This window comes from Arachis duranensis, chromosome 4 (assembly GCF_000817695.3).
Source record: "Arachis duranensis cultivar V14167 chromosome 4, aradu.V14167.gnm2.J7QH, whole genome shotgun sequence".
Classification (NCBI taxonomy): Eukaryota; Viridiplantae; Streptophyta; class Magnoliopsida; order Fabales; family Fabaceae; genus Arachis; species Arachis duranensis.
In genome coordinates, this window is record NC_029775.3 from 82,425,319 (window position 1) to 82,440,333 (window position 15,015).

The window sequence follows — 15,015 nt, forward strand, 5'->3', positions numbered from 1 at the left end:
TACTAGGTATGGGATGACCCATACCTTTGGAGATGTGGAGCGGACCAAGTAATTTGGAGGTGCATTCCACAAACCAAATTCCACTCAATCTTCGAAGCTTTCCATTCCTCCGAGGGAGGTAGACATTATGGACCTCAAAGGAATGAGTGACCAAGGTTCACATTTTTGCAACAAAAGAATGGAGGGACTAATGAAGAAATACGGCATCATACATAAAGTAGCCACGGCCTATCACCCACAAACAAACGGCCAAGCCGAAGTTTCCAACCGGGAGATTGATGAGTCCATATTTTCTTATATATTTTAGCTTGATTTGGGTAGATTTCATCACATAAACCTACACTTAAGCACCTGTTCATACCCAGGATCGAGCCATCCGACCCGGGATGTTTAGCAACAGAGCAATCGACATCTTCAGGTCTGACTATCCGACCTCTTCTTAAAGAGCTCGGCCAAATTGCCAGGAAAGCCCAGTAAATGGCCCAAATAGAGGAACACGACCCAAATCCGCGGGCAGCCCAAGCCTAAAGAGATAAGGGCAGTTCCCTTGAAGATACGAAGACCTCACTCAAAGATAAGATAAGATAAGATAAGATAAGATAACTAACTTATCTTATCTAAAAAGGTCACTCCGCACCATTATAAATATGCTGGAGCACCCAGGTATAACTCATACTCTGATTCTACTCAATACCTGCTTAATACCCTTGCTAACTTAAGCATCGAAGTCCCTTGCAGGTACCATCACCCTCCGGTGATGAAGGATCAGCTCCATCATCAAGTCCTGCAAGTCGGACACAACAGCTCCGACTAGTACAGAAGATCTAGTCTGAGATCGAAGTTTGTGGAGGGTCAGCCAGACGAACCCAGGGAGTAGGGATCATCCTCCTCGGTCTAGGTGAACTCGGCACGGACGGCTTCATCTGAACCTGAGAAGACCCCTCTCCAGCCACCTTGACCGATATGTTTTGAGCAGCAGCAGCCTTCCTTGCCTTTTTAAAGGCCCTGATGGATTTATTATTTTTAGACATCTCTGAAAAACAGAATCAACCATAAAAATAGATTACAAATACGAAATAAAAGGAAGCAAAGGTAAAAACAAGGTCAAAAACAAGTCAGCTAGTATCCAACATAGTTCCGACCAGGGACGGGTCCCCCATAAATCTTTTGGTATCAAGATGGGGAGGTTCCCCCATATATCTTTAAGAACAGTTACTAAAGCCCGCTCAACCTCGTCGAGCATCTCCCATGTATAACGAGACACTGTCACATTCTTCTGCCACTCCAAAGGAAAAGCAGGCTCATCGTTCTCGTCAAGAAAAAAGGGGCGAGCTCCCTCGACAGCCCGAACCTTAAAGAAATAGTTCTTAAAATCCTTAAAGGACTCATCATACATAGAAAAAATTTTATGTCCCTGGGCGGATCTAAAAGAAACCCAAGAGGCTTTCTTTTTGGAAGAAGCCCTGGGCTTGGCTGAAACGAAGAGATAAAGAAAGAGAGTCTGAGAAGGTTTGACGCCTAACTCATGACAAAGAAACTGAAAGATCTTGATAAAGCCCTAAGAATTCGGATGGAGCTGGGATGGGGCAACGTTACACGACCACAACAAGTTGGTCTCAAAGGCAGTAAAGGGAAAAGTAATGTTCAACTGGCTGAAGAAGTAATCATATGCATAGAAGAAGGGACACTCCCCCTTGACCGAGGTTGGAAAACAAACCCTCTCATCAGAATAAGGCGCTACAAGCTCATAATCCCTCTCCTGGGCATCACTACCACAAATCCTATGATGTTTTCTCAGCTTTACATGAAACTCAGCGTTCACCACAGAAACACACATTAAAATAAAGGAGTCCAACCAATCGGACATCCCCTCAGGAACCTTAGAAGATGTCTCTACAATATTTTTGCGAGAAGATATGGACAACTAGTCCTACAAACAAAAAAAAGAAGATGGATTACTAAAACTACTCGGAAAACCAGACAAACAACTCAGAAAGCAAAAGTAAACAGCAGATAGCAGACTCAGCAGTAAAAAGGAAAACCCCAGGACACAACCCAAGGATCAGGGGCATCCTTTGGAGGCAATAACAGAATGAAGACTCACACCATCTCCCAACAAAAAAAAAATAACCCTCTTCGAACAAAGTCATCAAAGGAACAACAAAAGTAGCAGCTCAAACAAAACAACAAAAATCCCATACAGAGGATATTAAAGACGTAACCTTTTTCTCCAGAGGAACCAAACGAAGCCAAAGTTATTATTCCAGAAAGCTACAGAAAGGGCAATAAAACATACAAAGCCCTAAGAGACCCTAATCATCAGGAGAAATACCAGAAAAATGCATCATAGCAACCAAGCATAAAGGATCAAACTTTCAAGCATGCAAGCAAAATCAAAGCTTCACCAAGAATCAAAGGAAAAAGCGGCGAAAGAAGTAGAGAAGCAGAAAGTAGAACCAACCTGGAGAAAGGAGAAAAGCTCTGAAGAAAAGTCGAAAGACAGAGCAATGAAAGACTGATAAACCACTATTTTATGGTTTATATTGTATTTAATTGAGTGGTTTTATCAAGCTTTTCACCCACTTATTCATAGGATTTGCATGATTTTACAATTCCTTCCTAGTTTAGTTATATGATTGAAAACATGCTTCTTTAGTCTTAATTTAGCTAATCTTAATCCTCTCCTATTACCATTCGATGCCTTGATCTGTGTATTAAGTGTTTCAGGCTTCATAGGGCAGGAATGACTTAGAGAATAAAGAGGAAGCGTGGAAAAATGGAAGGAACACAAAGAATTGAGGAGATGACCAGCGAAAAGTCACGCGGTTGCATGGCTCACGCGACCGCACAAAATGGAAGAAATTAGAGTGACGCGTTCGTGTGCCTGACACGACTGCGCAGATTGGAAGCTGAACGAACGACGCGAATGCATGGACGACGCGCATGCGTGATACGAAAAATGCTGAGTGACGCGATCGCGTGGACGACGCAGACGCGTGACGTGCGCGATTTGCAAAATTACAAAAGTCACTGGCAGAGATTCTTGGCCATATTTCAACCCAATTTTTGGCCCAGAAACACAGATTACAGTCAGGGGGCATGTAGAGACTCAACATGCTTTTCATAATTCATAATTTTTAGTTTGAGATGTAGTTTTTAGAGAGAGAGGTTCTCTCCTCTCTCTTAGGATTTAGGATTAGGATTCCTCTTAAAGGATTTAGGATTTATCTCATCTTCATATCAGGTTCAATATTCCTTTATTTTGACTTCTCTTATTTTTAATTATATATGTTGCCAATTTGGTTTAATGACATTCATGTTATGATTTTCTTAATTAATATTATTTGAGGTATTTCAGACTTATGATTGTTTTTTCTAATTTAAGTTATTGATGCTTGGGCTCTATCCAAATTATTTTCATTCAAGTAGATTTTATTCCCTTTTGGCTTTGGTTGATTAATTGGTAACTCTTGAGTTGTCAAACTCAGCAGTGGTTGAAATTGGCACAGGGATTGACTAGGACTTGAGGATCAAACTAATTAGTCCACTTGACTTTCCTTTGCTTTAGTAAAGGTTAACTAAGTGGGATTAAAACCCAATTCTCATCACACCTGATAAGGATAACTAGGATAGGACTTCCAATTTCTCATACCTTGTCAAAATTTTATTTTATGGTTATTTATTTATTTTACAGTCTTTTATTTATTTTAATTGCAATTTAAATGACTTGTTCCTCATCTTTAAAACCCCGATTTATAATCTTCATAACCAATAATAAGAACATACCTCCCTGCAATTCCTTGAGAAGACGACCCGAGGTTTAAATACTCGGTTATCAATTTTAAAGGGGTTTGTTACTTGTGACAACCAAAACGTTTGTAAGAAAGGACTTTTGTTGGTTTAGAAGCTATACTTTCAACGGGAATTTATTATGAATTCTAGACCACGCAAAAATCCTCTCTTCAAAATGGCGCCGTTGCCGGGGAATTGCAAACATGTGCTTTAGTATTGGTTATTGTAAGTATTTTTTTTCTTTTACTTGTTTATTTGTTTTTTTTCTCTTCCCCTTTATTTCTGATAACTACTATGAATTCTCACCCCTCTCGCTTTGAGTTTGGTTCTAATTTTGTTGCAAGGAATGGAAGCTATAACAGGACTATGCATCAAGGTCTAAGCAATCAAAGATGGATGGAGCCACGAGGATCTGATCACCTCTTTAGGCAACAACATCTTCCTAGATATCATGGACAAAGACCATTCTACAATTCATGCCCAACTGATAGATTTGGTGGACCGCCTCGTAGCTACCAACAAGCCCCACCCTGTGCTCAGAGACCATCTGATGCATGAAAACATGTCTCTCAACAAATCTCCCTTCGGCAAGTATACCGAATTGTCGTCAAGTAAAACTCACAATAGAGTGAGGTTGAATCCCACAAGGATTGATTGGTCAAGCAACTTTAGTTAGAAGAATATGCTAGTTGAGCTAAACAGAATTTAGATTGGGAATTTGCAGAAATTTAAATGAGTGAAAAGTAAATACAGAAATTAAAGTGCAGAATCCTAAATGGCGATTTGGGGTAATGAGCATGAAAATAAATGACAGAAAGTAAAGAGAATGGGTAAGATCAGAAATGGGGTAATCATTGGGTTCAGGAGATGTTGCATTCTCCGGATCAAGTTCATTATCATCTCTTCCTCAATCAATGCATTCATTGATCTCCTTGGCAATCTTAAGTGATTGGATCCCAATTCACTACAAGGGAACCGGGAAATAGCGGCGGTTCCTGGAGTGATTTGCGGCGGTTTCCGACCGCCGCGAAACGGGATTCCAGCGGTTTGTTAAGCATCGCCTATTAGGGGGTGGTTATATGATTTTGCGGCGCTTCTCAGGAACCGCTGGCACAACCACAGCAAAACCCAAGATTAGCGTCGCAATGTTTAGCGGCGGTTTGAAACCGCCGCGATCTGGAAATCTATGATCGACACGAAATGTTCGGCGGTTTGAAACTGCCGCCGTTTAATGGCCACGGTTTAAAGACTAATGTATTTACCGGCGGTTTGAAAACTTCGCGGTTTAACGACCAATGATTTTTGAAATGTAACTGGCGGCAGTCTCCTAACCTGATTTTTCAAATTTCTAACGGCTAATACGCAACCGCCACTATTTTCCGGTCAAATGGCCGCAAAAATAGTATTTTGTACACTGGCAATCCACGCTGTTTTTTATTTCAATGTACATTTTTTTCATTTTTTTTAAATCGTTCTTAATATTAGTAAGTTAAATTATTTAAAATCCCGAAAAATAAATTGCAGGGTAAACGACAATAGCAAAACCATTAATTTAATTAATATAATTATCCGAATATCAACAAAGTGTACTCCTTACTAAGAGTTGCATAATCAACAAAATAAAAGTGTATATCTGAAAGAAGAAAAGGTTCCACAATCCTAAGATCTACTTTCTATTCTGTCCCTCCAACGCACTCATCCATGTGGCGACGTCTGATGGCAGCTTCCTACCTTGCCCTTGAAGTAGACATAACAAAGCACTCTCCATTGCCTGCATCCTGACCTTCCCAACTGCTACTTCATCCTCCACTGCCTGTCTTTTGGTCTTCTCAGATGCTACTTCATCCTCCACCGCCTGTCTTTTAGTCTTCTCGGCTACTACTTCATTCTCCACTGCCTTCCTTTTCAATTAAAGAAATGAAGACTTATTTTGAGTATGGAAGACATAGGATTGACTCATTATTTTGTGCATCTTGTGAGGTTGTAATTATTTTCACCTAAATTCTAATTAGCAGAGGTTAAGGTAAAGATGAGCATGGACTGTTTGGAAATTGTTAGAAAGTCAAAAGAATTGTTAGTATGCTCCTCTAAAATAATGATCAGACAACTATCTTAATAGTTTAATGACAAAGGGAAAACAAAGGAAGGAAAAAGGTCAAAGTATGATCCAGAGTTTACAACACTGACAACGACATATGGATATTAGCATTCAAGGGTGATAACTAATAACTGACCTGCTTGTCTGCTCTTTTAGTTATAAGTTCATCCCACGAATATATTGCCAACCCAAACTTTTCAACTTCTTGCTTTTGTTCAGGTGTAACCTTCCCAAAGCTCACAGGCGCTGCACAAAGAAAAAGAGGTGATTGCTTCTTTTTCATGAATATATTTTTCTGTACAAATATCTGAAGGAATGGATAGAATCAAAGGAACTTCTTACTCTTGAGATATTTTGTGGTATTTGGAAATGTCTTCAATAGCTAAAACATTTTCAGGAAAAAGATAGATAAGAGTCAATGTATTGTACACAGTAGCTAATCTTTCAAAAATAGTAAACCAATATAAAAAAAGAAGGTATTTTAATAGGCGAACATCCGGTATTTTCTTTTCTTCTACAAATGATACAGATACCTCTGCATGGCATATAATAAACTCTACAGCCACAGCACCTAAGTCATATCCGTGTGTCAAAAACAATGGTCATTATAATTAGAGAAAGTATTAGGATGGCACATATATCCATCCTTGAACCTTAAGCCTGATATAGAACCTAAACAACTTGTAATTGATTATCAATATCTGTACAATTGGATGTTCTTTAATGCAGAGTTTCAATTTTTCTGCATGCTGTTAAATTTCAAATGTCATCATTGTTTTGAAAGATAAGTTACCACATTTGGTGTGACAGGTTTCGGTGCATGCTTAATAATTACAAAATTTCCAAACACAATGTAGCTTTATTCATAAATTGGTTAAGATTTCAAAAACACAAATTCGTGAACTAACTTATTTCTTGATAATTTTATTTGGAAATAATATAAAAACTGCTAAATAACCATGGGAATTCCCAATGCAAGTGTGAATTGGCCCTTGAATAATTCTTGTTCACCAAAGATAAATTATTCAAAAAAAATTGCAAATGGATTAGTGAATTCATTTGTTAAATGTAAGAGTTACATGAGCCCCACAAGGCCACACATTTTTCAGTTTTATCACAAGTCTTGTGAAAATATATTGGAAAATGAAACTATGCTTGCAGTTAAGTAAAAGAGTCACCATGAAATATGCTCAACAAGGTCTGTGTCTGCACATTGATGACATGTCATCATATAGCTATTTTTCTATGCTTTTTCATACAAGAAATTGATGATTAGTGCTTAAATATTGCATTCTTTTGTGCTTAATTGGAAGATTTCCTTGATCTTTTAATTTTATAAATCTTGTAGGAAATAAGAAGAAAAAGAAGCAAAGAAGCACAAAAAAAAGAGGAAAAAAGAGCTTTGGAGCACACTTTGAAGTTGGAGCACACTTTGGAGGCTTAGGCCATGCTTTTAAAAGCGTGGCCCATGACCAAATTAATGAAGAATAAGCAATCAGCACACACTGCTCTGCTCTTGCCAAGGGCAGGGCAGAATCATGATGAAACAAAGTGAGGTTGGAGCAAATTTTCGCTAAGTTAAAATCTGGCCGTTCACAACATGACCATGCCTACTTCAAAGGGCTATAACTTGAGCTACAGACGTCTGATTGATGTGCTTCCAGTTGCGTTGGAAAGCTGACATTCAGAGCTTTCCAACGATATATAGCAATTCATATTCGGCGTAAAATTGATGCATGAATGAAAGGCATCTTTAAGGGCCAAAAATAAGAGAAAATAAACCAATGTGCTTCCACCAAGGTTCGAAGCTGGAGCCTCACCCCAAAGCAAAGTAGCGCTCATTTTTCTGCTCTGCCCTCTTGGAGAGCAGGGCAATGTCATGCTCTCTTCATGGAAAATCAAGGAAAAATTGCTCCTCAAGTGCTTTCACCAAGGTTCGAACACAAGACCTTCAAGGAAGTAAAGGCAAGGAGCTTGGGCGCGCACACAACTTGGCACGGCCAGCACCAAGCACGCACGCAATGAGGCCGCATGCACCATGTCCTGCTCTGCCCTCTACAAGGGCAGGGCAGCCTCCTGGGAGCAAACACTCATGGGCCAAAATTCAACCAAAATTCTATTTAAATTCAATTCCTCTCCAAATTGACTCAAGACCAACCAAACCCATTTCTCCTCAAATCCAAAGCAAGCAAAGCCCACATCATCACTCAAAGGCACATGGATCAATTAAATTAGGATTTTCATTTTTGTAATTTGTTTTAATTTCATTTTCATTTTTTCATTTTGTAAAGCCTATATAAAGGCATCAAGAGGCTCCATTAGAAAGGGGGGCTAGCTCGATTAGGGGGGCTAGCTCCACTAGGGAGTATTAGGATTTGAGAGCTCTCTCTTTTAGTTTTCATTTCTATTTTGAAACTTTGGATTGAGGTTGGAGAAATTCTGTTTCAATCTTTAATCTGAAATCCATCTTTGTTCATCTTCTGCATAATTTCTAAGAATTGAAAGTTGAATCTGCGTTCTCATTTACTGCTTCCATCTTTCTTTCTTCTTTAATCTTCTTTCTACTTTGATCAAGGAAGGAATTGAGATCTAGACTTGTTTTCTAGTCTCATTGATTCCCTGAGATCTTGTCTCTTTAAATTTCAAAATCAAGCTGAGTTACATTCTGTGTTGCTTCTTCAAGCAATTTTCCATTTCTATTTAAATCTGCTGCACTTATTTCATCTTTTACTTCTCTGCTTGATTGCTCTTTACATTTTCTTGTTGAATATTAAATTTTTTGCACCCAATCCCCTTTACATTTAATGCAATTTACTTTTCGTGTAATTTAAGTTTCAGCTATTTTACTTTCTTGCTCTTTAAGTTTTCTGCCCATTTAGATTCTGCAACTTTATCATTCCTGCAATTTACTTTCTGTTGATCAACTTCACACAATTCACTTCAATGTTAGCTTGACTAAACTAATCACCCACTAAAGTTGCTTGATCCATCAATCCCTGTGGGATCGACCTTACTCTAAGTGAGTTATTACTACTTGATGCGACCCGGTATACTTGCCGGTTAGATATGTGTGTTGGAAATTCGTTTTTCCACAAAAACACCATCACACATACCTAAGGTATCATACAAAGGAACATAATAAAGTCCGTGAGAATTGATGGCCTGCAATCATTACATGTCCAAAACCATTGAGTGGAAGAAGCTATTCAGCAACATATAAAAGGCTATTAGGTCGCCAGGGAAGCTCACCACATAAGCATAGAGCACCAAGTAATAGAAGTGGTCCTTACCAGAGAAAGTAGATATTGAACAGACAAGTACAACCAAATAAAAGCAAAATACTAAACATGGAAACAATAATATAGATACAGCGTAAAAAAAACAGAAAAATAATTTGGTGATTGAGCAAGCAAGAATTTGATTTTTCTTCTTCTTACTAGACTATTTCTGAATCAAGCTCTTCTAAAAAAACCAAGGTTGATAAAATAAAAAAAATAAGACTCCAATTACAAATTAAATAATGTGTAAGCTTTTACTTTTCACTTTATCTATCTTCTCAATTTATAAATCTTTCTCCTGCAAAGATAAAATGCAAATTCTGCCAATTGCAGTGAAGTAATTGCGCAATGGACTTAAAAATCTAAGGGCACATCAACCAGCCAAAAATATAGAGAGGGTTAACTTTACCACAAAACAAAAGATACTATCATACAAATTATTGTAACGGGTAAAGCCCTCATGCATATATACATTATTATTATTATTATTATTTAACTTAATTACCTATTGGCTATTATCATAAAAGTAGCATAAAAATAATTTTTTTATGTATAGCAATACTCAGTTAAAAAAAAAAAGAAAAAGGCAAGTATGCTAAAAATAAATAGCAAATATAGTCATAGCATATTTGGATACCAAATTAAAAATGGCAACAACCCAATAAAAAGACTGGGAAGAAATGGACAAACACACTAATTCACTCCACTTAATAATAATATTAAACACAAGACTCTGATCAACCACCTGATTTTACTTTGAGTAATGTAACATGACAGTTTGTATGTCTCTTTTCCTCTTCGTTTTAAATATACAAATCTAATATCATCATCCCACCTTCTCCCTAAGATCCCATCTACCGTATGGTTGCAAACGTTGATTTAATCTTATTTCAAATAAAATTTTATCCATGTAATAATATTAATGATTAATAGTTTTGTCTCTATTAGATTTTCTTATTTCTTCGTTCCAAATATTTTCAAAAGTGAGAAAAAAGCTGTAAAACTGGTTACTCACCTTTAAAAATATTAGGATCAAAATAAAAAAAATTACAACGAGACTAAAACCACAAATTACCGGTTTTACTGGAACAAAAAATTTATTTAACACGTTGAGATTTAGCAATAACAAAACAGGAAATAATATTGGTAAGCATGATTGAATTCTCCTGCACCAAACATCATGAACACTCACAATCAATCACCCTTCAAGTTTAAATTTGCAGGTAACACATAAAGCTTGAATAAAGTGTGCAGGACCACTTTAAACTTTAAATTTGCACATAAAGCTTCTAATTTTGTAGTAACTAGCTAGCTATATATATATGTGGTTAATATTCTCCTATAACATTATATGATGGAAGTGTCATATGTGATCACATACATGTGAAAGTAACTATAAATATATTTATTCTTGTGCAGCCAAAAATAACCATAAAGATGCAATTGGATTGTGACAGATGCAGAACAATGGCTAATACTAAACATATTAAACATCTGATCAAAAAATAATTGTTACAGCTAATTTTGACAAGTTTTATAGGTGTAAGTCATTAGCAAAGACTTGAGTCTGGCTAATACTAAACTAATCATTGGCCTTTGAAACAGGAAAATAAAATACAATAAATTAAGAAAACGGCTTAATGCACATCACTAAGTCAGAGGTACAGTTTTTGGGTTATACAAATTCCATTAACTTGTTATCAATTGTTCTAATAATAGAAAAGAAGATAAAATCTTTTGCAGTAATATACAAGTCACTTTCACTTGGTCTACCATGAAGACAAGAAAAGCCAAAAATTCACAAAATGCTTTATCATCTCTTCATTTTAAATAAAATACATAAACATCATAATTCTCAGAAAAATCCAAATTGGTTTAAGGGCTAGATGAGATATCCCCAAAAACAGAGAAAGTGATGATAAACAAAGAATAAAAAAATTAACTGGCCTATCTCAGCATATCAGAAATACAAAGGATAATTTAAAAGTTGTTTGTAGTTATCTATTGATAAATATTTAATGTTAATTTCAATAGCTTTGTAAAAGATGGGTTTTATAGGCATGGTTAGTGTCAGGTGTTTGGTTCTCTTAGGAGTTTTATTAATTTCACGAGTTTTGAAAGATATTGGGATATTAGAGGTATGTCTGCACTTTGATGATGGATGGAATTTTTTAGCGTATAATATGCTGCTACGTTTCAAGTGAGGTCACAAGTAAATAATTTGATAGTACAGACTTAAACATGTCCTCCCTCTTTATCATTTCAACTTAGCCTATTCCTATGGATCAATAGGGTTCATTGTTGATAATATCTTTTAATGAAAATGCAGATACTTTTCAAATATCCTCTTGGAAAGAAGCTAACAGTACCTCGGAAGGAGTTATGCTCCTTTTGCTTTCCTGAAGGTGTAAAGGTCTGCTTGAAAGCTATTTGTATTTACTTAGATATATCAAATGGTACCTTCTCTCATTGTCTTCTAACAAAAATGCTACCGTTCAAATTGTTTACTATAGTTTTTCATTGTTTGCACTTGGTGCCACTAAATTGATCCTACTATCACCGTGTGTTTACTCTTGCTCCTTTGATAAATCTGCTTCACAAAGTTACTCTTTCATTTAATTTTCTATCAACAAACATCATAAACATAGCTATTTTCGAAAGGTTCATACTTTGAATAGAGGAGCAAACTTGGAACACAGAAACACAAAAATGGCAGATATTCTTGCTTACTAAAAGTGGATTCTACTTAATTTAGTCAACCATACAGTCCCACAGGAAGTACATTAGTTTAATCCAAATTGAAAGTGCAAAACTGGATTCCAATATGAAATTGCACTAAGCACAAATGTATCAAAACTCAGGGGTTCAGAAATTGGGAAAAGAAAATCAAATCTGCTCACTAAATTGGGAGAGAAAATTGGAACATACGAGGGAGAGGATCGTTCCTCACAGGCTTTTGACACCAAAAGTTCACATGGCACAGGGATGAAATTGATGTTGAAATTAATTTATGAACAGCCACTCAAATTAAATTGGGGGAGGGGACAAGAACGAACCTGAGAGAGGGGAGAGGGGGCGATCGGCGCACAACAGGGCAAGGGCAAGGGGGAAGGCTGCCGACGACGTCACGACGGTGGTGGAAGGAGACCCGCGATTGGCGCTATGCTCTGCTAGGGTTCACGCCAAAAAGAGGGAAAGTTATTGGCGCCTTAATGTATTGGTTCTGGTTCTTTAATGAAACAACCCACTTCTCCCACCTTGTTATTAGATGCGGTTGGGACAAAGAGGGCAACCATTTTGGATTTATTGGAGGCAGACTATCAAAACGCATGAAGAACTGCAGCAACTCACTCGAACAGCAGCGCTCTGGAAAAAGGGCTGGTATTTTACCGCAGGTAACACCCCGGTTCAGTTTATTTGGTGCGGGGGAGTATTAACGCAGCAGAAATCGCAACAAATAAGGCAATTTGGAGCGGTTGGGGAGAACGGCCGACAATTTGGGGCTGTTAAGTCCCGCGCCTCTTGTAGTGTTTTAGGGACCATGTTATACATTAACCTGTGTTAATATATTTAAGTGTACTTGCACATAATTTAAACATACATAAAAAATGACAATGACATGTAAAAAATAAAATAAAATAAAACAGGGGAGTAAAATAATTAATGATAATTACCTATGCATGACCAAAGTCCAGTGTTTAACCACTACAACAAAATCGGTATTTAGCGGTGGTTTTGAACCACCACGAAATATTTTACAACGGTTTCATGAACCGCTGGAAGATGAAGCACGACAAAATGGAACTTCTCTATAGTTGAAAACTACTCCTATGCATACTACTCCTCTTGATCTTCTAGTGAGTTCTCCACATCTTGGATGTGGGCTCTGGATCTTGAGTTGAAGTAGTTCTCATCTTTAGTGGGCCCAACTTACAGAGAAATATGAATTAGGCATGGGTACTTAGTGAGATTAACGTTGAGTTCCATTTTGGGCTCGAGAACGTTAGTGGCATTCACTTTTTCCACTAACGTTCCACCCTTATGTACCCACGTTAACTCCAACATTAGTGGTCTTAACGTGACCACTAACGTTGCCTTCTCAATTTTTGGCCAACGTTATTGGGACTCACTTTTCCCAATAATGTTGGCTTATACCCATTCGCGAACGTTATTGGGAATCATTTTTCCCATTAACGTTGCTTGGTGCCTTTTGTTCCTACATTAGAGTTCACGTTAGTGTAGCTAACGTGACTCTTAACGTGGGTGTGTCTCATCTTCGAGAGCGTTAGTGACACTCACCTTTGTCACTAACGCTCCAAATGCCCAAATTCTCTACGTTAGAACTCACGTTAACTAAGTTAACGTGGCTCTTAACGTAGTAGTGATGCCATCTTCCAACGTTAGTGACAAAAGTAAGTGTCACTAACATTGGCTCTTTGATCTCAACTCCATGTTAACCTTCACGTTAATAAGTTAACGTAGGCAATGCTAGTTGGTCCAACATTAGTGACAAAAGTGAGTAGCCAATGCTAGTTGGTCCAACGTTAGTGACAAAAGTGAGTGTCACTAACGTTGGCTTTTGTTTTCCTCTTCCACGTTAGAGTTCAGGTTAACTAAGTTAACGTGACTCTTAACGTGGATCATTGCCAAGTTTTTCAACGTTAGTGGTGTTCACTTTTACCACTAACGTTGGGGAAAAACGTTATTGGTGATCACTTTTGTCATTAACATTGCAAGCTTTTTACCATTCCACGTTAGTGTTCATGTTAACTAGGTTAACGTAAATACTAACATGGTTCTTCATTGCTTCCTTTGCCCTGAAATCAAGCAATTAAGTGAATCAAAGCTCTAGCCAAAGTCATGAGATTATGCATCATCAATTTATCATGCAATTCTAGCAAAATTGTCATGAAATCATGCAAAGTTCACAATAGTTGCTTGAATCAAGGTGTAAGTGTTATTTCAACCAAAACTTGCCTTATTCACTAAGAAAATGCATGAAACTACCCTAAAACAGTAAAAAAAAGGTCAGTGAAACTGGCCTAGATGCCCTGGCATCACAACACCAAACTTAAAGCTTGCTTGTCCCTAAGCAAGTACTGAAGCATAAGAAGAATGAAATGAAAGAACAAGAAGATAAAATAGAAGTAGAATTCCTGGTTTATGGGGTTTCATGCATAGCAACTTAGGTTCCTCCCCTTTAGGTTTCAAGCCTTTATCAACTCCTTGGTCACTTTCTTGATTGCATCCTTTGAGACTTCTTTCTTATTGATCCTTGATGAGCGGATATTTTATACGCTTTTTGGGGGTAATTTCAGGTAGATTTTAGCATGTTTCGGTTAGTTTTTAGTAAAATAATATTAGTTTTTAGGCAAAAATCATATTTCTGGACTTTACTATGAGTTTGTGTGTTTTTCTGTGATTTTAGGTATTTTCTGGCTGAAATTGAGGGAGCTGAGCAAAAATCTGACTTAGGCTGAAAAAGGACTGCTGATGCTGTTGGATCCTGACCTCCCTGCACTCGAAATGGATTTTCTGGAGCTACAGGAGTCCAATTGGCGCGCTCTCAACGGCGTTGGAAAGTAGACATCCAGGGCTTTCTAGCAATATATAATAGTTCATGCTTTGCGCAAGGATAGACGACGTAACTTGGCGTTAAACGCCAAGTTCATGCTGCTGTCTGGAGTTAAACGCCAGAAAAACGTCATTATCCGGAGTTGAACGCCCAAAACACGTCATAACCTGAAGTTTGACGCCAAGAAAGGCCTCTACACGTGGAAAGCTTTAGTCTCAGCCCCAGCACACACCAAGTGGGCCCCAGAAGTGGATTTCTGCACCAATTATCTT

The 15,015-nt window shown here is 37.6% G+C and overlaps 1 protein-coding gene across 1 annotated transcript; it reads right to left on the reverse strand.

Moving 5' to 3' along the window:
* Positions 1–5,336: 5,336 nt before the first annotated feature.
* Positions 5,337–6,992, reverse strand: LOC107485345 (uncharacterized). Its single transcript, XM_052260582.1, has 5 exons — positions 6,970–6,992; positions 6,684–6,747; positions 6,233–6,272; positions 6,027–6,136; positions 5,337–5,689 (listed from the first exon to the last, which is right to left on the reverse strand). Exons 1-5 carry the CDS (start codon positions 6,990–6,992, stop codon positions 5,459–5,461), a joined length of 468 nt encoding a protein of 155 aa, XP_052116542.1. The 3' UTR covers positions 5,337–5,458.
* Between the last annotated feature and the right edge of the window lie 8,023 nt (positions 6,993–15,015).

Excerpts from the sequence above, each read along its gene's own strand:
- LOC107485345 (XM_052260582.1), bottom strand. The coding sequence starts at position 6,992 with ATGTGTGGCCTTGTGGGGCTCAT. Across the intron at positions 6,273-6,683 it reads AACCTGTCACACCAAATGTG|CTATTGAAGACATTTCCAAA; the intron begins GTAACTTATCTT and ends AAAATGTTTTAG. Across the intron at positions 6,137-6,232 it reads TACCACAAAATATCTCAAGA|CGCCTGTGAGCTTTGGGAAG; the intron begins GTAAGAAGTTCC and ends TTCTTTGTGCAG.